Source organism: Coregonus lavaretus (assembly GCF_964263955.1).
Source record: "Coregonus lavaretus genome assembly, chromosome: 1".
Classification (NCBI taxonomy): domain Eukaryota; kingdom Metazoa; phylum Chordata; class Actinopteri; order Salmoniformes; family Salmonidae; genus Coregonus; species Coregonus lavaretus.
In genome coordinates, this window is record NC_139988.1 from 28,706,572 (window position 1) to 28,729,091 (window position 22,520).

Below are 22,520 nucleotides of genomic sequence, written 5' to 3' on the forward strand. Positions count from 1 at the left end.
TATATTTTCTATTTTAGCAAAAGTGGGCTAAATTTACTTCAAAGAAAAAAACAATAATAGCAATTTTCTATCATCCACTCAACTGAAATATTTTTAAAATATAATTGGATTGAAATACAATAAAATAAAGTGCAAAAATCTATTAATCAAAAACAACACTTTGTTTAAGGAGAAGTAACATGCGGTGATTCAAACCTTTGGCTCTGATAAAGTTAACTGTGCGCGTGATGATGCTCATTACATGCTCCATTTTCAAGGCTTTACCGCACAACGCTTCCTGGTGTATGATACAATGATAAGCTGTCAGCTCACCTGTCGCGTTTTCCTCTTGCATCTTTTCCCGTATCTTCGCCACCAGTCCGCTCCTGTGTCCACACATCGCAGGTGCTCCGTCGGTTGTCAAACCCACGAGTTTTTCCCAAGGCAGCTCCATCTCATTTACACATCTTGACACCTCTTCATACAAATCATGCCCCGTAGTTGTGCCATGCATAGGACGTAAAGCCAAAAACTCCTCTGTCACGCTTAGGCTGGAGTCCACTCCGCGGATGAAAATTGACAACTGGGCAATGTCAGAAATGTCGGTGCTCTCATCCACAGCCAAGGAATATGCAATGAAATCTTTTCCCTTTTTCACAAGCTGCTCTTTTAGATTGATGGACAACTGGTCTACTCTCTCGGCAATGGTGTTTCTGCTCAGACTCACATTTAAAAAGAGTTGCCTTTTTTCTGGGCAAACTTCGTCACAAACTTTAATCATGCAGTTTTTGATGAAATCCCCCTCCGTAAATGGCCGGGCTGATTTAGCGATCTCTTCTGCCAAAATAAAACTGGCCTTGACAGCAGCCTGGCCTTGTGATTTGGCTTTTTTGAACAGAGCCTGTCGAGATTTGAGGCCTCGTTTTAATTCCTCTGCCTTTTGTAGCCTTTGTTCCATGTCCATATTCTTGTTTTTGTCCGCGTGTTTCGTTTCATAATGTCGTCTCAGATTATACTCTTTCAGTACCGCCACACTTTCTCCACACAGAAGACACACAGGTTTTCCAGCTACCTCCGTGAACATATACTCCGACTCCCACCTTGTTTGAAACCCCCGGTTCTCAGTGTCCACCTTCCGTTTTGCCATTTTTGATGGGTATCTGAAAGTTAATTTTACTGTGATGCTGACGACTGCTGTGCCAATAAATATTGAAATGAAGCAGCCTACTGCTCGGTGCGTCACCGTTGCATTGTGGGAAATGTAGTATTGGTGCGTGTAAAAGATCTGCGGGCTGCCGGCTTGCTGCGGTCTGCGGGCCGGTTCTAATAATAAATCAAGATCATCCCAGGGGCCGTAAAAAACCTTCTCGCGGGCCGGATGTGGCCCGCGGGCCTTGACTCTGACATATGTGCTCTAGGTGATAGATATGGAGCACCCTTTGCACTGTTGACCAAATCCCTCTTTCCGAGTAGCCCACCCACAGCGCTCCCCATCCCAGTAAGGATGTGTCTGTCGTGATCACCCTGCGGGACACTACCCAGCCCATGAGAACCCCCTGCAACAGCAGTCGCGGGTCCATCCAGGGAGTCAACGCCCTTAGGCACGGCGGGGATACCTTGAGCAACCGATGGCAGTGGCGAGATGCGTCCAGATGCGTAGCAATCACCCAGCGCTGAAAGAGACACATCAACAGAAGTCCCCGAGGCACCACAGCTATCATAGAAGCCATCAGACCCAATAAACGCAGGCACAAGCGAAAAGGCACCAAGTGCCCCAGCTGAAACCGTGCCAGACAGAGACAGAATGCAACCCTTCTCTTTTGGGGAAAAAACACAGGATTCAGAACCGAGTCCAGAACGAGGCCCAGAAACTGAATGCACTGAGCCGGAGTCAAACAACTTTTCTTGTAATCACTATGAACACCAGAGACTGAATATGGGAAACCAGCGTGGCAGTGTGGAGCTCCAACTGTTCCCTCGACTCCGCTACGACCAGCCAATCGTCCAGATAGGCCAATACTCTGATCCCCTGGCACCATAGAAAAGGTGCGGGTGATAGGGAGAGCCCAAAAGGCAGCACCAGAAACTTGTAGGCCACACTCTCCTCAGAAACTTGGGGAGGATGTACAGCCACATGAAATTACGCATCCTTCAGATCTATGGACGTGAACCAATCGCTGGGACGCACCGACTGCAATAGCCGGCAAATTCTGAGCATTTTGAAATTGCAAACCTGTGACGTGCTTATTTAAAACACGCAAGTCCAGGATGGGACTTGGGAACTAAGAAGGACCGGCAGTATCAACCACTCCGTACTTCTAACATGGGGACCACCCGAATTGCCTGCTTTTGAAGGAGAGAGGAAATCTCCTCTCAAGACAGGTGCTAGGACCTCGAGGACCATTGACGTAATGATGCCACGAAAAGGAGGAGGACACACAGCGAACTGCAAACCGTACCCCCTCGGCACTGCCCTCATCACCCATAGTGAAACTGCGCATGCCTGCCACTGGACGGAGCACGCTGCCAGTCTCCCATACATTAAATATAATCAAAATCAAATAAAATGTTATTGGTCACATCCGCCAAATACAATAGGTGTAGACTTTGCCGTGAAATGCTTACTTACGATCCCATTCCCAACAATGCAGAGTTAAAAGTAAGACAAATATTTGCTAAATTATCTTTAAAGTATCTCCTGAAGGGGCACAGCGCCACCATGAGGACTGGGATAATTTGTTTATTTTTTGTCATGTTTGTTTTCATATCCACCACTCTTGACAACCGTGTGTCTGACAACCGTGTGTCAGCCAAGGCTGCCCCTCCTCCTTGCTCGGGCAGGCTTCGCCGTTCGTCGTCACCGGAGTACTAGCTGCCACCGATCTATGTTTCTGTGTTCCACTTGTTTTGTCTTGATTGCACACACCTGATTCCCATCACGTAAATTTGTTTCCCTATTTTACCCTCTGGTTTCCTCATGGTGTTGTGCGTGATTGTTCGTTGTTTTGCTGTCTTTCTTGTGAGGTGGTATTTTCTTCCCTGCGTGGAAGATATGCTCTGTTACTTTTGTTAAGTAAAGTATGTTGTTTACTAAGTTCTGTGTCCTGCGCCTGACTCCGTCCTGCCGCTACACACTGACGCATGACAGAATCACGCACCCATAATGGAGTCAGCAGGCACATCCATTCCTCCAGGATCAGTGGAGGAATGCATCCAGCAGCACTCAACCATGCTACAGACTCTCGGCACAGCCATGGATCGAGTACTACAGTCGATGGAGCGATGGGAGAGAGGGGGTTTGCCTACACCTCCTACCACTACAAATCCCCCCACATCGCTGTCTACTCCTTCACCACCTGGATCCAGTGGGATTCGGCTCTCGCTCCCGAGGGCATATGATGGAACAGCTGCCGGGTGCCAGGGGTTTCTGCTCCAGGTGAAGCTTTACCTAGCAACCATCCACCCGGCTCCCTCGGGATACGAGAGCGCGTCCGCCCTCATCTCCTGTCTGTCGGGGAAAGCGCTCGAGTGGGCCAACGCTGAGTGGGGAGGTATGGACGCAGCATCGGTGCGCTATGAGGATTTCACCCGCCGCTTCCAGGCAGTATTTGATCATCCACCGGAGGGGAGAGCGGCGGGGGAATGGTTGTTCCACCTAAACAGGGGAGGAGGAGTGCACAGGACTTCGCACTGGACTTCAGGTCCTTGGCAGCCAGCGCAGGATGGAATGAGAGGGCCCTTATCGACCATTACAGATGCAGCCTATGGGAGGACATTCGTTGAGAGCTGGCCTGCAGGGACACCACCCTCAACCTGGACCAGCTGGTGGACTTATCTATACGGCTGGATAACCTGTTTGTCACCCGCGGACGTCCAGATCAGGGTCCGTCCAGTCCATCTCCCAGCACATCCGACCCAACACCGATGGAGCTCGGAGGTGCTGATTTAAGGGTTATTGGAAGGGGGGCTGTTTCCTGCACCAACTGTGGCCGCAGAGGACACACTGCTGGTCGGTGCTGGAAAGGGTCCTCAGGGAATCGAGGCAGCAGGCAGGGCACTGGAGGACCATCCCAGATGAGCAGGCACCCGACTCACCCAGAGCTCCCTGTTGCTCACATGTGTGTTCACGTCAAATTTCCTGAGTTTTCCCCGCATTCCCAGCATAAGGCGCTCGTAGATTCAGGCGCAGCTGGGAATTCTATAGACCGTCTATTTGCACATAAATTAGGGATTCCTATTTGTCCTGTTGATGTGCCCTTCCCTATACATGCCTTAGATTGTCGTCCTTTAGGGTCAGGCCTGATTAGGGAGGTCACACTCTGGATGAAAACGCAGGAGGGTCATGAGGAGAGAATCAGTCTCTTCCTGATCGATTGTCCTGCATTTCCCGTGGTGTTGGGGCTTCCCTGGTTAGCCTCTCATGACCCCAATATTTCGTGGCAACAGAGGGCTCTCAAGGGATGGTCACGGCAGTGCTCGGGGAGGTGTATAGGTGTTTCCGTAGGTGCAATGACGGTGGAGAGTCCAAACCAGGTCTCCACTATGCACATTCCCCCCGAATATGCCGATTTGGCTCTCGCCTTCTGTAAAAGGAAGGCAACTCAATTACCACCCCATCGACAGGGGGATTGTGCGATAAATCTCCGGGAGGGCGCTGCAGTTCCTCGGAGTCACGTGTATCCTCGGTCACAGGAGGAAACGGCGGCTATGAAATCATATGTCTCCGAATCTCTGGGACAGGGATACAGTCGGCCTTCCACTTCCCCTGCTTCCTCAAGTTTCTTTTTTGTGAAGAAGGATGGAGGGTTGCGCCCGTGCATTGACTATCGAGGTCTCAATCAGATAACTGTTAGGTACAGTTATCCACTACCGCTCATTGCGAGTATGATGGAGTCATTGCACAGGGTGCGCTTCTTCACCAAATTGGATCTCAGGAGCGCATACATCCTGGTGCGTATCCGGGAGGTGGATGAGTGGAAGACGGCATTTACTACCACCTCTGGGCACTATGAGTACCTCATCATGCCGTACGGGTTGATGAATGCTCCCTCAGTCTTCCAATCCTTTGTCGCTGAGATTTTCAGGGACCTGTACGGACAGGGTGTAGTGGTGTGTATAGATTATATTCTCATCTACTCCGCTACACGGGCCGAGCATGTGTCCCTGGTGCGCAGGGTGCTTGGTCGACTGTTGGAACATGACCTGTACGTCAAGGCTGAGAAATGTCTGTTCTTTCAACAGTCCGTCTCCTTCTTAGGATACCGCCTGTCCGCGTCAGGGGTGGAGATGGAAAATGACCGCATTTCAGCCTTGTGTAATTGGCCGACTCCAACCACGGTAAAGGAAGTGCAGCGATTTTTAGGGTTTGCCAACTACTACCAGAGGTTTATCCGGGGCTTTGGTCAGGTAGCGGCTCCCATTACCTCCTTGCTGAAGGGGGGGACCGGTGCTCCTGCAGTGGTCAGCTGAGGCGGACAGGGCTTTTGGTCACCTGAAGGCTCTGTTCACCTCGGCTCCCGTGCTGGCTCAACCGGATCCTTCCTTGGCATTCATAGTCGAGGTGGACGCGTCCGAGGCTGGGATAGGAGCTGTACTGTCTCAGCGCTCGGGTACGCCACCAAAGCTCCGGTCCTGTGCTTTTTTTTCGAAGAAGCTCAGCCCGGCGGAGCGAAACTATGATGTGGGGGACCGGGAGCTGTTAGCTGTTGTTAAGGCTCTGAAGGAGTGGAGACATTGGCTTGAGGGGGCAAAACACTATTTTCTCATTTGGACTGACCACTGCAATCTGGAGTACATCCGGGCGGCGAGGAGACTGAACCCTCACTAGGCAAGGTGGGCCATGTTTTTCACACGTTTTGTTTTCACCCTCTCGTACAGACCAGGTTCCCAGAATGCTAAGGCAGACGCTCTGTGCAAGGCACCTAGACACCTGCCCAGAGGGAAATTACAACCTCTACCCGTTCCACAACAGCCGTAGTCACACCTATCGGTGGATTTTGTTATGGACCTCCCCACGTCACAGGGGAATACCACGATCTTAGTCGCTGTGCATCGGTTTTCTAAGTCCTGCCGTCTCATTCCTTTGCCCGGTCTCCCTACGGCCCTACAGACTGCTGAGGCCCTGTTTACACACGTCTTCCGGCACTACGGGGTACCTGAGGATATAGTGTCTGATCGGGGTCCCCAGTTCACATCAAGGGAGGGCGTTCATGGACCATCTGGGGGTCTCGATCAGCCTGACCTCAGGGTTTCACCCCGAGAGTAATGGGCAGGTGGAGAGAGTAAACCAGGATGTGGGTAGGTTTCTGAGGTCATATTGCCAGGACTGGCCGGGGGATTGGTCGGTGTACATCCCCTGGGCAGAGATGGCCCAAAACTCTCTCCGCCACTCCTCTTCTGACCTGTCTCCATTTCAGTGTGTACTAGGTTATCAGCCGGTCCTGGCAAAATGGCATCACAGCCAGATCGAGGCACCTGCGGTGGATTAATGGTTTCGGTGCTCAAAGGAGACCTGGAACGCTTCCCATGTACACCTGCAACAGGCTATCAGGCGACAGAAGGCGAGCGCCGACCGCCACCGCAGTGAGGCCCCGCTGTATGCACCGGGGGACCGGGTCTGGCTCTCGACCCGAAACCTGCCCCGTCGCCTGCCCTGCCGGAAGCTGTGTCAGCGGTTTGTGGGGCCATTTAAAGTCCTGAGGAGATTGAACGAGGTATGTTATAGGTTACAGCTCCCTCCTGATTACCGTATTAACCCCTCGTTCCATGTGTCTCTCCTCAGGCCGGTGGTAGCTGTTCCGCTCCAGGAGTCTCAGGTGCGGGAGGTTCCTCCGCCCCCACTGGACATCGAGGGGGCACCGGCGTACTTGGTCCGTGCCATCCTGGATTCGAGGCGTTGGGTGGGGGGCCTGCAGTATCTCGTGGAGTGGGAGGGGTACGGTCCGGAGGAACGGTGCTGGGTTCCTAGGAGGGACATCCTCGATCCCTCCCTGTTGAGGGATTTCCACTGTCGTCATCCGACTCGCCCTGCTCCGCATCCTCCTGGCCGTCCCCGAGGCCGGTGTCTGCGCATGGCTGGAGCCGCGCGTCAAGTGAGGGGTACTGTCATGAATTCAGCCAAGGCTGCCCCTCCTCCTTGCTCGGGCAAGCTTCGGCGTTCGTCGTCACCGGAGTACTAGCTGCCACCGATCTATATTTCTGTGTTCCACTTGTTTTGTCTTGATTGCACACACCTGATTCCCATCACGTTAATTTGTTTCCCTATTTTACCCTCTGGTTTCCTCATGGTGTTGTGCGTGATTGTTCTGCTCATTGTTTTGCTTTCTTCCCTGCGTGGAAGATATGATTTGTTACTTTTGTTAAGTAAAGTACGTTGTTTACTAAGTTCTGTGTCCTGCGCCTGACTCCGTCCTACCGCTACACACTGACGCATGACAGGGAATCCCAGGTTGCCTTTAGCTCATCTACGAAATCTTTAAACAGGGGTAAGAGGCGCTTCACCGCTGCAGGGACTGGAGGTAAATACCTTCCCCCAAACCTGGAGGAACTCCTCTGCAGGGGAGAAGATGTCCAATCCACCCCCAGGTGATCTACCGCCCTACGACACAGCTCCTTCAAAGGCGCATGAACCACCAATGGTTCACTCTCCCCCACCGAATCCAAAGCCACTGATGTCATCCGATTCACACTCTGAAAATCCTCCAGAGCCAACCAGGGATAGTATATAATCCCCGGAATCCGGACTCTGATCAGAGAAACCGGAATGAGCCTTGCATACACAAAAACCGATACCAAGACCCAAAACTTGCAACATCTAGGGGGACAAGTACTCTCTCCCCACTAACAGACACCTATGTAGCAGCCGAATCTCATAGTCTTCGTGTTCTTGAAAAGTTTGTCAATAGCGTGACACGTTCTACCTTCAGGTGAGCTAAAGAGCGAAGAATTTATGAAATGAATGCGACCCCCGGTATTATAGCCAGGAAGGGAGGGCTTCTGAGGACAGGCTCTGCATCCATTGGCCTGTTAGGCGTGATTTCAGTTTTCTTCAGGTGAATATGATTGGTTGTTGACACCCCATAGAATATACCGAGTGACCAACTGAAAGGGAACACAGGAGTTACACAGCAGAAATTCAGTCTGAATGGACCCCATGCCTGCTAAGCAGAAGGGTGGTCCTGGAGAGTGTGAGTAGGCCAACTCACACCATTCTACTAATCACCGTCTAAATTGAAGTGATGATGAGTGAAAGAAACAAAGTGATATAGGTGGTCTACCAACCTTCATTATTGGTGCAGTTATGATCTCATAGAAGTCTGGAATGTTCTTGCCAAGTTTCAGACCTGTCAACACACAACAAACAACAGCACAGGTGAGTATTATTATTTAATATATTGCAAAATAAAAAACAGAGGTATTGTAATATAAATAATACAGTCATTATTTAACAATTCAGCTGTGTTTATTCATCATAAAAACGTGTAGGAAAACAACTTAGTACCACATTGGACGAGGGGCAAGGCACTCCTCAGTGCTGCCATCCTCTTCCTCAGGGGCCCCCCGGTTAACCCTGCGATGTCTACTGGGGGCGAGTCCAGGAGGGGGTGGATGGCCACCGCTAACTTATCCAGGTGGGTTATAAACTCTGGGTACGCCTGGGGTGGGGGGAGGAGGGGAAGAGGGGGCAGCGAAGAGGGAGAGTGGGAGAGGGCAAGGCCGAGAAAAGGAAAGAGTTACTGTTAATTACATAACAAGGAGAGGGAGAAACAATCACTACTCTCCTTCTTTTCCTCCTTTTATTTTCACTGTAGGCCTATTGAGTACTAGCTAATAGAGCTAACAGAGCTAACAGAGCTAATATAGCTAACAGAGCTAACAGAGCTAACAGAACTAACAGAGCTAACAGAGCTAACGGAGCTAACGGAGCTAACGGAGCTAACGGAGCTAACGGAGCTAACGGAACTAATGGAGCTAACGGAGCTAACATCTACAATAAACAGCATCTGTACAGTAAACTGTCTGTGTCTTATATTGGTACCGACCTTGGCGTCTGTCTCAGAGAACTTGCCGATCTCCCTCTGGTTCATGGCCAGGTCTGAGCCCAGCAGTAGAGACCGAGGGGGGAGACCCCCTACCCCCTCCTCTAACATGGGGGTGAAGGCATGGGGGTCCCGCATGTACACCTTCAGTCCATGTTTCTGAACACACACGCACATACAGTGGGTATGAAATTATTCACCCCCCTTGGATTTGTTTCACATTTTGTTGCGGTACAGATTGAACTACATAAAAAAAAAAAAAAAAACGTATGCATTCACTAACTGTAAGTCACTCTGGATAAGAGCGTCTGCTAAATGACTAAAATGTAAATGTAAATTTAATTGTGATTATTTTTGTTATTGATCAACACAAAATACTCCATAATGTCAAAGTGAAAATAACATTTTACACATTTTTACAAATAATACAAATTAAATAACTAAAATACAGTTTTTGCATAAGTATTTACCCCCTTTGTTTAGGCAAGCCTAAATTAGTTCAGGAGTAAAATCTGGCTTAACAAATCGCATAATAAAGTTACATGGACTCACTCTGTATGACATAATAGGGGTTGACATGATTTTTGAATTAGTACCCCTTCCTCTGTCCCCCATACATACAACATCTGTAAGGTCCCTCAGTCAAGTACTGAATTTCAAGCACAGATTCAACTACATAGCCAGGGAGCTTTTCGAAAGCCTCATAAAGAAGGGCAGTGATTGGTAGATGGGTAACAATCAAAAGAAGCAGACTTTGAATATCTCTTTAAGCTGGATGATGTATTAAACCACCCAGACACATCAAAGATACAGTTGGCCTTCTGAACTGAGCTGCAGGACAGGAAGGAAACTGCTCAGGGATGATGGTGATTTAAAAACAGCTACAGGGTTCAATGGCTGTGGTGGGAGAAAACTGGGGATGGTTCAACAACATTGTAGTGACTCCACAATAATCACCTAAATGACAGAGTGAAAATAATAAAAATACACAGAATAGCATGGTGGTGGCTGCATCATGGTATGGGTATGCTTGACATCAGCAAAGACTGGGGAGTTTTTCAGGATAAAGAGAAATGGGATGGAGCTAAGCACAGGCAAAATCCTTGAGAAAAATGTGCTTCAGTCTGCTTTACCTCAGACCTTTCAGCAGGACAATTACCACTGGAGTTGCTTACCAATAAGACAGGGAATGTTCCTGAGTGGCCTAGTTACTGTTTTGACTTAAATCAGCTTGAAAATCTATGACAAGACTTGAAAATTGCTGTCTAGCTATGATCCTAAACACCTTGACAGAACTTGAATAATTTTTACAATAATAATGGGCAAATATTGCACAATACAGGTGTGCAAAGCTCTTAAGAGACTTATCTAATAAGACTCACAGCTGTAATCACTGCCAAACGTGTTTCTAACATGTATTGACTCAGGGGGGTGAATACTTACCTAATCAAGATATATTAGTGTTTTATTTTTCATTAATCTTCCACTTTGACATTCCAGAGTATTTTGTGTAGCTCGTTGACACAAAATTACTATTAAATTAATTTAATCCCACTTTGTAACACAATAAAATGTGAAGAAATCCAAGGGGGGGTGAATACTTCTGATAGGCACTGTAACACACCTGATTGATTCAAATATTCCAAGACATGATGATCAGTTCATTCTTTCAACCAGATGTGTTAGTGTTGGACTGGAACAAAAGCCTGCACACCCTGTGGGTCACCATAGATCTTACATAGAAGATCACTGACATATACAGTATGATGGCTGGTCGTTCACCTTGAGCTCCAGCTCTCTGAAGATGTGTGGTCTGAGCAGGCTGAGGAGATAGGAACACCTGGAGAAATGGAAACCTGCAGACAGACATACAGACATGAGAAAGGAACACATTAACTACATAGTTACTACTTGAGCTTCTACAATAAGTACACACATTTTTGTTTCGTGTGAGAGCAGGTTTTCTACTGTTTCTTTGTGTGTGTTGACTCTACTGAACACCCTCCTGCACTACCATGACCTCCAGAGTGACCCCCTCTGTAGCAGGAGTCTGTCACCAGAGTGTGAACCTCACCTGGGATGATTTCCTCCGACACTGCCGCCCCTCCCAGAACATGTCTGCGTTCCAGAACTGCTGTCTTCAGCCCACCCTTCTGCAGATAGGCTGCCTGTGAATACACACACACACACACAACTATTAACATAATGCATGTGGACACACACACATGTAAATTAAGTTTGATATGTCACACATTCATGGAGATATATTTGGATAAGCAAATATCTACTTACCGCTACCAGTCCATTGTGACCTACAACGAAAAATGACATGAGTGTCAAACATCCGTTTATAAAGATACTAGTGCTCTGATTGCTACAGTAAATCCAGCAACAATATATTGACAATATCCACATTTGCAAAATGCATTCATCTAATTTGGCTTCCGTCCATTGTTTCTCATTTACTAGTGCTGAGCGATTAGTGCTTTTTAGGTTGGTTCAGTTTCGGTTAGATTATTAAAAAATAATAATGGTTTTTCGATTTCAGTTTCAGTTATTTTTGTAAACATTAAAGGCACTCTGCATTATTTGAGTTGAAGGCTGTAACAACACAGAATAAAACAATAAAAGTCTCATGATGGTAGTGACTGCCCATTACTGCTTATCACTTATTAACCATAATTTATTCACATTCCTTTAATAAAATATTTCAGTTGTTGTGCATATTACATTTGTTTTATTTTATTACTTTATTATTTAATTCCAAGTCATCTCATCTCTATAGAGCTGCTGCTTATGCTGTCTGACAAAATCACTTCAACGTAAATAAAGCATACTTTTATAACTGCTGAATACCAACTATCAATCACTTAGATGATGTCTTTTCAGGTAGAGATACCTCGTGAAGCAACAGCTGCTCTCTAAATCACCTCACCATTGCGCATTCTTCTCTCTTCCGTAGCAGGTGTAAAAGAAACACAGACCGGACAAGTAGATTCACAATGGATTACGGTAATTGTACTTAACTACCATGCCCATAATAGGCTACACCCCCTGAAAATAACCTATGGATTACATTACAGTTTTTTTTTCAATCACTTTGGTGCAATTTTCACAAGTATCTGGTACATTTTTGCAACTCTAAGCACAAACATCTAAACAGATTATCAAAATGGCTCGTGTTAAAACTCTAAGCACATTTTCAATTGACTGAGTACAACTAACAAATCCACAAAGTCACTTGTTCACTGCACTAAATCCCTCTTTCAATTTGGATACATATTCAATCTAAGTATATGCTTTTGAAAATGCAATATTAACTTTACTTTTGATATGATTTTCTTGTCATTTATTAATAATACAATTAACTATCACTTAATAAAACTGCTCAAACTGATAACTACTGAACCAAAATTATGTGGTGCCTAGTTAATGTATGTTGATAACTGCTGAACACTGTACATTTCTATATGTTTATCTCATAAATGTATCAATTTCACATCAATTTATGTTGGAAGCCAAAACCAAATAATATATGGATGTGGCTGTAAATACTACGTCATAATTCTCTATCAGCCGGTGCGCTTCAATAGGACAAAGTGGAAAGTGTCACACTATTAGCTACCATTTGGAATTATAGTCTAATTCTGGATGCTGATTGGTTAAAACCACATTCCAGCCGGTGTCTATTCTACAAGTAGCCTCTGCCGAGTCCCCAACAACCGGATGTTCCAGCACCTCTCCCAGAACCTCTCCCAACAGTTTTTTTCTTCTTCTTCTCGTAAAGACCAGTATGTAGGGGATCTAGTTTCAGGCGTTTATTTTACGCCTGCTACGTTAGGTTTTCCACAAGTTACCACCGCCTGGGCTATGACGTTGAAATGCCTATCCACTGTTCCATGTCACTGCGCAATCCACTGTCTCATCAGCCCAGCCAGCCAATTTATTAACTTGATCTCCACTGTAAAAAGCATCTAGACATTATCTCCCATTTCTTTTAGACTGGCATTTGGTTTTCAACAGAGAAGATTTGTAGAAACTTTGCTGTCTGTCTCTCTGACATCTGCAACATTGTTTCAATATTGAAATTCGATCTCCAGCTGTCTCATAGTAATGAATGTGTCGGGAGTCGGGACAAGACAGACAGGCAGGCAGGCAACTTTTCTCAGCCAGTCAAAATCATGAATCAGCATCATTTTTATGGATATATTCAATGAAATGTCAATAGTAAAACAGGTAAAAACAAAATGAAATGCAGCTAGTTTGCTGTCTTTCTAGCTTCAGTTTGAAGTGATTGTGTTAGCAGTGTTAACACAATCGCGCATCATTAGCTCATTGTTATGGCTGTATCAACGTTTAAAAAACTCCCAGCTTAAACAAACACAAATGCAGCTACTTTGCTGTTAGCTTGCGTGACTCTGTTAGCCAAAGTTGGCTCGCTAGCAAGCAAAGGATAAGAACATTGCCAGCCAGCTTGGCAACGGAACATTTAGAACGAACGACTGGGTCGCGTCCATAGATAGGCTATAGATCAAAAAGACTTCACGACTGAGTTGTGTCTCTGGCAACCTATAACCGATAGAATGAACAACCAGCCAGCTTGGGTAGCAACCCTGGATTTGTGTCAGGGCTATGTCTTGTGGAAGGATGAAATAGTATGAATAAATTCAAAGAAGCCAGTGTTTGGAGAAGCTGGTGTATCAATGAAATTCAGATAATGAGTGGACTTCGTCTCGGGCCTAACAACACCTGTGCCAATATATCCTCCAAACATCGGCTTCTCTGGCATTATCGCCGGTCTCTTATCACAGAGAGACAGGCGATACAGTATCAGTTGACAAGTCATGTAAAAAATGAGATCTTGTACAATGTTGCATGGGGCAGAAATGGCATACAACACCGTGCTACGTTTTTACAACAGCCTACTGCTTTACAATACCTTTATTTCTGATTAAATGTCCTACGTATGTACTGTACAAGGATAATGAAACTGTAACACTGAAATATCTCAACATGCTCACAACCTGCCATTGGATAAAAAAATAAATAAATGTGCATGTCAGGTTATAGTCAAATACTATATGGAAAGTGATATTCAACATCTACTATTAGTTTTTATCGCTTTGGTGCAATTTACACAACTCGTACTACGAAACTCAAAACAGATTGTCAAAAAGGCAGTTGTTTCAAAACTCTTAAGCACATTTTCAATTGACTAAGTACAACACATAAAATCAGTCACTTTTTCACCAAACGTAATCATTGTTTCATCTAGAAATACATGTTTCACATTGTAATACACGTTCATATAAAGTAACAGCCTTTCACAATGCAATGCTCACATTACTTTTGATATGATTCTCTTCTCTTTTGTTAATTGCATTGTATAGTATAGAGCTTGCCAGCTTGTAGTCCTTAAAACCAGAAATGATTTACCTCGGGTTTGTTCAGCCATTCCTTTAGGCAAAATGAATGGGGAAAGACTAGGGTTTTGGAATAAATGCTGAAAATAAGGTCTGAGGTTAACACAGTCTTATGAGATCATATACGTTTTGTTCTATGAGATAATATCAGTCAGTTAACATGACCTTTATGAATTATGAAGGCTTTATGTGCGTTGTTTTTTTAAATTACATAAATGCTTCAAAATTCACAAAAAGTGACGTTACATGATGAAGATTATCTCATAGAACAAACATATAAGATCTCCTAAGCCTGTGTTTACCACAGACCTTATTTTCGGTGTTTATCCAAAAACCCTACGAAATCTCCATTAATTTTCCCATAGGCTTTGTCCAATTGCTCTCTATTGACATTGTAAACTCAGCAAAAAAAGAAATGTCCCTTTTCAGGACCCTGTTTTCAAAGATAATTCGGAAAAATCAAAATAACTTCACAGATCTTCATTGTAAAGGGTTTAAACACTGTTTCCCATGCTTGTTCAATGAACCATAAACAATTAATGAACATGCACCTGTGGAACGGTCGTTCAGACACAAACAGCTTACAGACGGTAGGCAATTAAGGTCACAGTAAAGAGCCCTTTCTACTGACTCTGAAAAACACCAAAAGAAAGATGCCCAGGGTCCCTGCTCATCTGCGTGAACGTGCCTTAGGCATAATGCAAGGAGGCATGAGGACTGCAGATGAGGCCAGGGCATTAAATTGCAATGTCCGTACTGTGAGACGCCCAAGACAGCGCTACAGGGAGACAGGACGGACAGCTGATCGTCCTCGCAGTGGCAGACCATGTATAACAACACCTGCACAGGATCGGTACATCCGAACATCACACCTGCGGGACAGGTACAGGATGGCAACAACAACTGCCCGAGTTACACCAGGAACGCACAATCCCTCCATCAGCGCTCAGACTGTCCACAATAGGCTGAGAGAGGCTGGACTGAGGGCTTGTAGGCCTGTTGTAAGGCAGGTCCTCACCAGACATCACGGCAACAACGTTGCCTATGGGCACAAACCCACCGTCGCTGGACCAAACAGGACTGGCAAAAAGTGCTCTTCACTGACGTGTCGCTGTTTTGTCTCACCAGGGGTGATGGTCGGATTCGCGTTTATCGTCGAAGGAATGAGCGTTACACCGAGGCATGTACTCTGGAGCGGGATCGATTTGGAGGTGGATGGTCCGTCATGGTCTGGGGCGGTGTGTCACAGCATCATCGGACTGAGCTTGTTGTCATTGCAGGCAATCTCAACGCTGTGCGTTACAGGGAAGACATCCTCCTTCCTCATGTGGTACCCTTCCTGCAGGCTCATCCTGACATGACCCTCCAGCATGACAATGCCACCAGCCATACTGCTTGTTCTGTGCGTGATTTCCTGCAAGACAGGAATGTCAGTGTTCTGCCATGGCCAGCGAAGAGCCCGGATCTCAATCCCATTGACCACGTCTGGGACCTGTTGGATCGGAGGGTGAGGGCTAGGGCCATTCCCCCCAGAAATGTCCGGGAACTTGCAGGTGCCTTGGTGGAAGTGTGGGGTAACATCTCACAGCAAGAACTGGCAAATCTGGTGCAATCCATGAGGAGGAGATGCACTGCAGTACTTAATGCAGCTGGTGGCCACACCAGATACTGACTGTTACTTTTGATTTTGACCCCCCCCCCTTTGTTCAGGGACACAGTATTCAGTTTCTGTTAGTCACATGTCTGTGGAACTTGTTCAGTTTATGTCTCCGTTGTTGAATCTTGTTCATACAAATATCTACACATGTTAAGTTTGCTGAAAATAAACGCAGTTGACAATGAGAGGACGTTTCTTTTTTTGCTGAGTTTATTACTAGAAACACAAGCATTTCGCTGCACCTGCTGTAACATCTGCTAATTTGTGTACACAACCAATAAACATTGATTTGATCTGTTACATACAGTACATCTCTGATCTTGTCAATATCAGATAAAAACAAAAAAACTTCCTGTGAAGTGTTGGATATGGACTTGAGCCCGTTTTAATATAATTGTATAATTAGCCTAGCAGTAGTAATTATTGTGTTATGGGTTAGATAGATCATTCTATGTGCATTGTATTCGAGGAGAGGGAAAGTAGGCCTGTCTCTGAGGGCAAGAATGATTCCATAAGGGTTGAATATGAGCCATGTGTCTGGAATTAGAGCTGATAGATCGTAGCTACTGTTCTATTACACTGTCGTATATCTTTACTGTTTTATACCGTTATATACTCTTAATATGAATATACAGTTTTTATATAATCTTAGGGACTGAAAGTAGAGTTAGGTTTAAACTCTTTGTGTTTTAGAAGAGTAATTATCTAGTGGACTGTGGTAGACTGCAATAATGTGTCCTCCCTAACTCAAGGCCTCTCCTGACTGATAAGAAAACCTGTGTAAGGTGTGGAGGAGTAAGACGGTTCCATACTCGAGATGGGATGATAAGACCACCTGCCCAGCAATAAAGATTGATTGTTCATTCTAGACACAGAAGGGGGTCTAGTTGGGAAGGGGGGCCTAGTCGGAGGTTGTAACTTTGTATGTGTTCTCGCAGCTGCATAACCCAGTGAAGTGAATAAATCTAGCCTGAGCTCTCTTTGGTCTCCGTCTGGATTATTGAACCAGAATTTAGAACCTAACAGATGTACAATCATAATAGTCATCATCATAGTAGTACATTCGACTATACAGTATATCATACATGTTACGTTTCTACTTTACAGACATACAGAGCTTTCGGGAAGTATTCATACCCCTTGACATATTCCACATTTTATTGTGTTACAGCCTGAATTCAAAATAGATTAAATATATGTTTTTCTCTCACTCTACACACAATACCCCATAATGACAAAGTGAAAACATGTTATTAGACATTTTTGCTAATTTATTGAAAATGTAATACAGAAATATCACACACCTGAGTCAATACATGTTAATGATAGAATCACCTTTGCCAGCGATTACAGCTGTGAGTCTTTCTGGGTAAATCTCTAAGAGCTTTGCACACCTGGATTGTACAATATTTGCACTTTTTTATTTATTTTATTCATGCTCTGTAAATCTTGGTGGGGCAAACTCAACAATTTTTTTTAGATGCATGCCAGCAAAGCCACAACACAACACTAAACAATACATGAATTGCACTACAATGGTGACAAACGGTGCCCACAAACTGTTAGGGCCTACATAAAGCTGTCCGACAGCGGGCGTTCCTTTCAGCACCATGGAGTGAATCTTTACCACTGCTACACCCGGCTATCAGCGGAGCCTCGTCTGGCAGCAAAACAGTTCATTCAACCTAATTTACTGACTTTTTAAAACCATAGCTGATATGGCTGACTAAACAAATGTGGTTTCTACTGACTGGTGGATTTGTGTAAGTCGATAAGAACCGCATTGTCCTTCAATAATAACGAACGCCAACATGTGTTTTGACTTTTGAACCATACACAAACATTATTACATTTATGTTCAGTAAATTCATAATGTTTGTCCTTATATCATTAACACTTAGCTCTAAGTATAAGCAAGTGCAAGCAAACGAGCTGCGACGAGGTAGGCCTATTCGTTCAGCACTTTCAAAATGGACACCGACAGAAATTCACATAGATGTTAGTTCAGATAAATTCAGTAAAATGTTGAGGCCTTAACTTTACTATTCTTTAAGTCACCACACACACACAGAGAGATGCGGTTAACCTACCATTTGAAGTTTTTTTATTATGCCTATATGGTCTAAAAGGGAAGGAAAATACAATCACGAGGATCCACTTTTATAGACAATATACCGACTCACAGACAGCGCATTGCGCAAACAAAACAACCCTTGCAATATGAACTGGAATTACATGGGTCTATTACTGAACTTTTTATTGAAAACAAATATTTGAATGGGAAGAGACTGTCACTGGCAAACATGGTTACAGACCCAACATTATATAACATCCCCATCTCGCGAAGAAAAGCACATTAGCTTATTTATACAGCAGCATACAATAGATTTTTGGACTCACCATTGTTGTGCTGTGCTCACTTGAACAGGAAGGTGGCGCGGCGGTCATTCTTGTGGGCACATTTTGGCATCATGGTGTAAGGAAAGTAGCTATTGGCTGTCCTAAAAGTCGCTAAATGACGTCATCACCTAATTTGCATAATTGCTATGTGCATGTAATTGTGATGGATGCTGTAGGAGAGAGGAATAACGTCGTGGGAGAGACAAAAAGTGAGTAAAAAACACCCTACATTTACATCCGATCAGCCAGCAGCGGCTTCCCGCATGCGCGATTCATTTGCAGTCTGGACACGGAGGGGTGAACATCTCCTGCTCTGACTGCAGCTGGGAGGGACTGCTGCGCGAGAACTGGGCCGCCTGTGAGTGCTTTGGGACGAGGGGTGGGGCCCACGGCAGCACCCGCTGCTCGTTGAGAAGAGTAAGAACGATACGTGCTTTCACGTCAGAGTCTCCAAAAGTCTCCAATAACACCAGAAAAAGTCGCTCGATTTGTCACTAGTAGCTTTTTAAAAAATGTGTCGCTAGAGGGGTCTGAAAACTCGCTAAATATAGCGCCAAAGTCGCTAAGTTGGCAACACTGGGTGCTTTCAAGAGGCCCGAGTTCCCGGCTTGGAATTCCGAGTTGGATGACTGTTCAACATTTATTTTCCCAGTCTGAGCTAGTTTTTTCCAGAGTTCCCAGTTGTCATGAACTTACTGAAGTCTGAGATTTCCCAGTTCCGAGTTTCCAGTTGTTTTGAACGCAGCAGAAGTCATGCTGGATTGACAGCATGGCCAATTTATTATATATTTTCTGGCCCATGGTGTTGGGAGTGAATGTTTAGCCTTTTAAGCTTGGAAAATAGACTATTTCAGACAGATGTTTTAAAATCTTAAACCCAGACTTGGACCACACACCCTCCCCACCAAATAGCAGGCAGGGGAAGCAAAATAGCGATTGCTTTGTAACGCTTGCAGTTAGCCACTGATTCCCTCCAAACCACTGACTGTTGAATTTGCGATTTCCGACTTATTGTGTAATGTTTATAGCCAATGAGCACAGATACCTTTCATCTATAATTTATCTTCATATGACAAGGATTGAAAAGGATTTGCCAGTAGATTGTCGATGTGATTCATGATGATGATGATGACTGCTTGTCTAGATAAGATTTTGAAAGTAACATGATCAGTCCAATCAAAACGATGATAGATATAACTTGATTTGACGTCATTTTATTTGTGGCCAATGACCTTGAGCCTTCTTGGATGGGCACTTCTAATGTAAATCTATGGCAGCTCCCAAGGGGGCTTGAACTGCCAAGCTCTCCCCGTAGATTCTGCGGTGACGTAATATCCCCATGAGTGACAGAACACTGAGCCAATCACAGCGCAACTAGAGAAGATTACCAAAGCACTGAGCTAGGCTGAAACACCTGCATTTTGGAGCTGCCATACTCAAGAAAGAGACCATGTTTGTATGCGGCTTTATTAATTAAATAAAAAATGCTTTAGATTGTCTGCCTCAACTGCCCTGAATGACAGGTCGCCACTGATGCTCTGTCAAGTTGGTTGCTGACAATTCTCAAGACGATTTAAGTCAAAACTGTAACTAGGCTACTAAGGAACATTCATTGCCATCTTGGTAAGCAACTCCAGTGTATATTTGGCCTTATATTTTAGATTATTGTCCTGCTGAAAGGTACATTTGTCTCCCAGTGTCTGTTGGAAAGCAGACTGAAGCACATTTTCCTCTAGGATTTTGCCTGTGCTTAGCTCCATCCCGTTTCTTTTTATCCTGAAAAACTCTACAGTCTTTGCCTATGTCAAGCATACCTATACCATGATGCAACCACCACAATGCTTGAAAATAAGAAGGCAGTTAATCGGTGATGTGTTGTATTGGATTTGCCCCAAACATAAGGCTTTGCATTTAGGCCAAAAAGTGTAATCCTTTGCCATGTTTTTTTGCCGTATGACTTTAGTGCCTTGTTGCATACAGGATATATGTTTTGGAATATTTTTATTCTGTATATTTTTTATTATTTTCACTCTGTTATTTAGGTCATTATTGTGGACTCACTACAATGTTGTTGATCCATCCTCAGTTTTCTCCCATCACAGCCATTGAACTCTGTATTCTGTTTCTTTTTATTTAAAAAAACTCCCTCCCAAAACATGATGCTGCCACCACCATGCTTTAAAATATGAAGAGTGGTACTCAGTCATGTGTTGTGTTGGATTTGCCCCAAACACGCTGTGTATTCAGGACATGGTGGTGTAGTAGGAAGATTGGAATGCCATGAACCAAGAGGTTGTGAGTTCAAATCCCAGGTGAGGACATGTTGAATAATAATTAATTACTGTAAAAATGAACATGTGCAATGTAATCATGTATGTCAAATATGTAAGTTGAAAACATTGTACAGTGCCTTAAGTATTCACACCGCTTTACTTCCTCCATATTTTGTTGTGTTACAGCCAGAATTTTGAATTGATTAAATTGAGATTTTTCTGTCACTGGCCTACACACAATAATATCAAATGGAATTATGTTTATTGACATTTTTACAAATTAATAAAAAATTAAAAGCTGAAATGTCTTGAGTCAATAAGTATTCAACCCCTTTGTTATGGCAAGCCTAAATGTGCTTAACAAGCCACATAATAAGTTGCATGGACTCACTCTGTGTGCAATAATAGTGTTTAACATTATTTTTTTATGAGTACCTCATCTCTGTACCCCACACATACAATTATCTGTAAGGTCTCTCAGTTGAGCAGTGAATTTCAAACACAGATTCAACCACAAAGAACAGGGAGGGTTTCCAATGCCTCGCAAAGAGCACCTATTGGTAGATGGATAAATATTTTAAAAAGCAGACATTGAATATCCCTTTGAGTATTGTAAAGTTCTTAAATACACTTTGGATGGTGTATCAATACACCCAGTCACTACAAAGTTACAGGCGCCCTTCCTAACTTAGTTGCCAGAGAGGATGGAAAATGCTCAGGGATTTCACCATGATGCCACGGGTGACTTTAAAACAGTTACAGAGTTTAATGGCTGTGATAGGAGAAAACTGAGGATGGATCAACATTATTGTAGTTACTCCACAATACTAACGTAATTGACAGAGTGAAAAGAAGAAAGCCTGTACAGAATAAAAAATATTCCAAAACATGCATCCTGTTTGCAACAAGGCACTAAAGTAATATTGCAAAAACAAAAGTTGGCAAAGCAATGAACTTTTTGCCCTGAATACAAAGCATTAGTGGTGGCTGCATCATGTTATGGGTATGCTTGTAATCGTTAAGGACTGGGGAGTTTTTCAGGATAAAAAAGAAATGGAATGGAGCTAAGCACAGGCAAAATCCTAGACGAAAACCTAGTTCAGTCTGCTGTCCACCAGACACTGGGAGATTAATTTACCTTTCAGCAGGACAATAAACTAAAACACAAGGCCAAATCTACACTGGAGTTGCTTTCCAAGAAGACCCAATTTGTAAGTCGCTCTGGATAAGAGCGTCTGCTAAATGACGTAAATGTAAATGTAAGACAGTGAAGTTAGTTTTGACTTAAATCTACTTTAAAATCTATGGCAAGACCTGAAAATTTGTGTTTAGAAATTATCAACAACCAATTTGACAGAGCTTGAAGAATTTTGAAAAAGATACTGGGGAAAAGTTGCACAAGCCAGGTGTGGAAAGCTCTTAGAGACTTACCCAGAAAGACTTACAGCTGTAATCACTGCAAAATGTGCTTCTACAAAGTATTGACTCAGGGGTGTGAACACTTATGTAAATAAGATATTTCTGTATTTCATTTTCAATAAGTTTGCAAAAATGTGTAAAAACATGTTTTCACTTTGTCATTATGGGGTATTGTGTGTAGATGGGTGTGAAGAAAAAAAAGATTTCATCCATTTTGAATGCAGGCTGTAACACATCAAAATGTGGAATAAGTCAAGGGGTATAAATACTTTTTGAAGGCACTGTATGTTAAAAGCACTGTGTGTGTGTGTTGAAAGAAAAAAAGGTTGAC

The 22,520-nt window shown here is 44.3% G+C and overlaps 1 protein-coding gene across 1 annotated transcript in view; it reads right to left on the reverse strand.

Annotated features, from left to right (window-relative positions):
• The window catches only part of LOC311108115 (pyridine nucleotide-disulfide oxidoreductase domain-containing protein 2-like), a 41,089-nt gene that overhangs the window by 17,804 nt on the left and 765 nt on the right, over nucleotides 1–22,520 (reverse strand). Inside the window, exons 2-7 of the mRNA XM_084150752.1 lie at nucleotides 11,310–11,329; nucleotides 11,092–11,185; nucleotides 10,800–10,873; nucleotides 9,021–9,176; nucleotides 8,480–8,633; nucleotides 8,260–8,321 (exon numbers count right to left, since the gene is read on the reverse strand). Of these exons, the coding sequence (XP_084006878.1) occupies nucleotides 8,260–8,321; nucleotides 8,480–8,633; nucleotides 9,021–9,176; nucleotides 10,800–10,873; nucleotides 11,092–11,185; nucleotides 11,310–11,329 (560 nt within the window). The remainder of the gene's footprint in view (nucleotides 1–8,259; nucleotides 8,322–8,479; nucleotides 8,634–9,020; nucleotides 9,177–10,799; nucleotides 10,874–11,091; nucleotides 11,186–11,309; nucleotides 11,330–22,520) is intronic.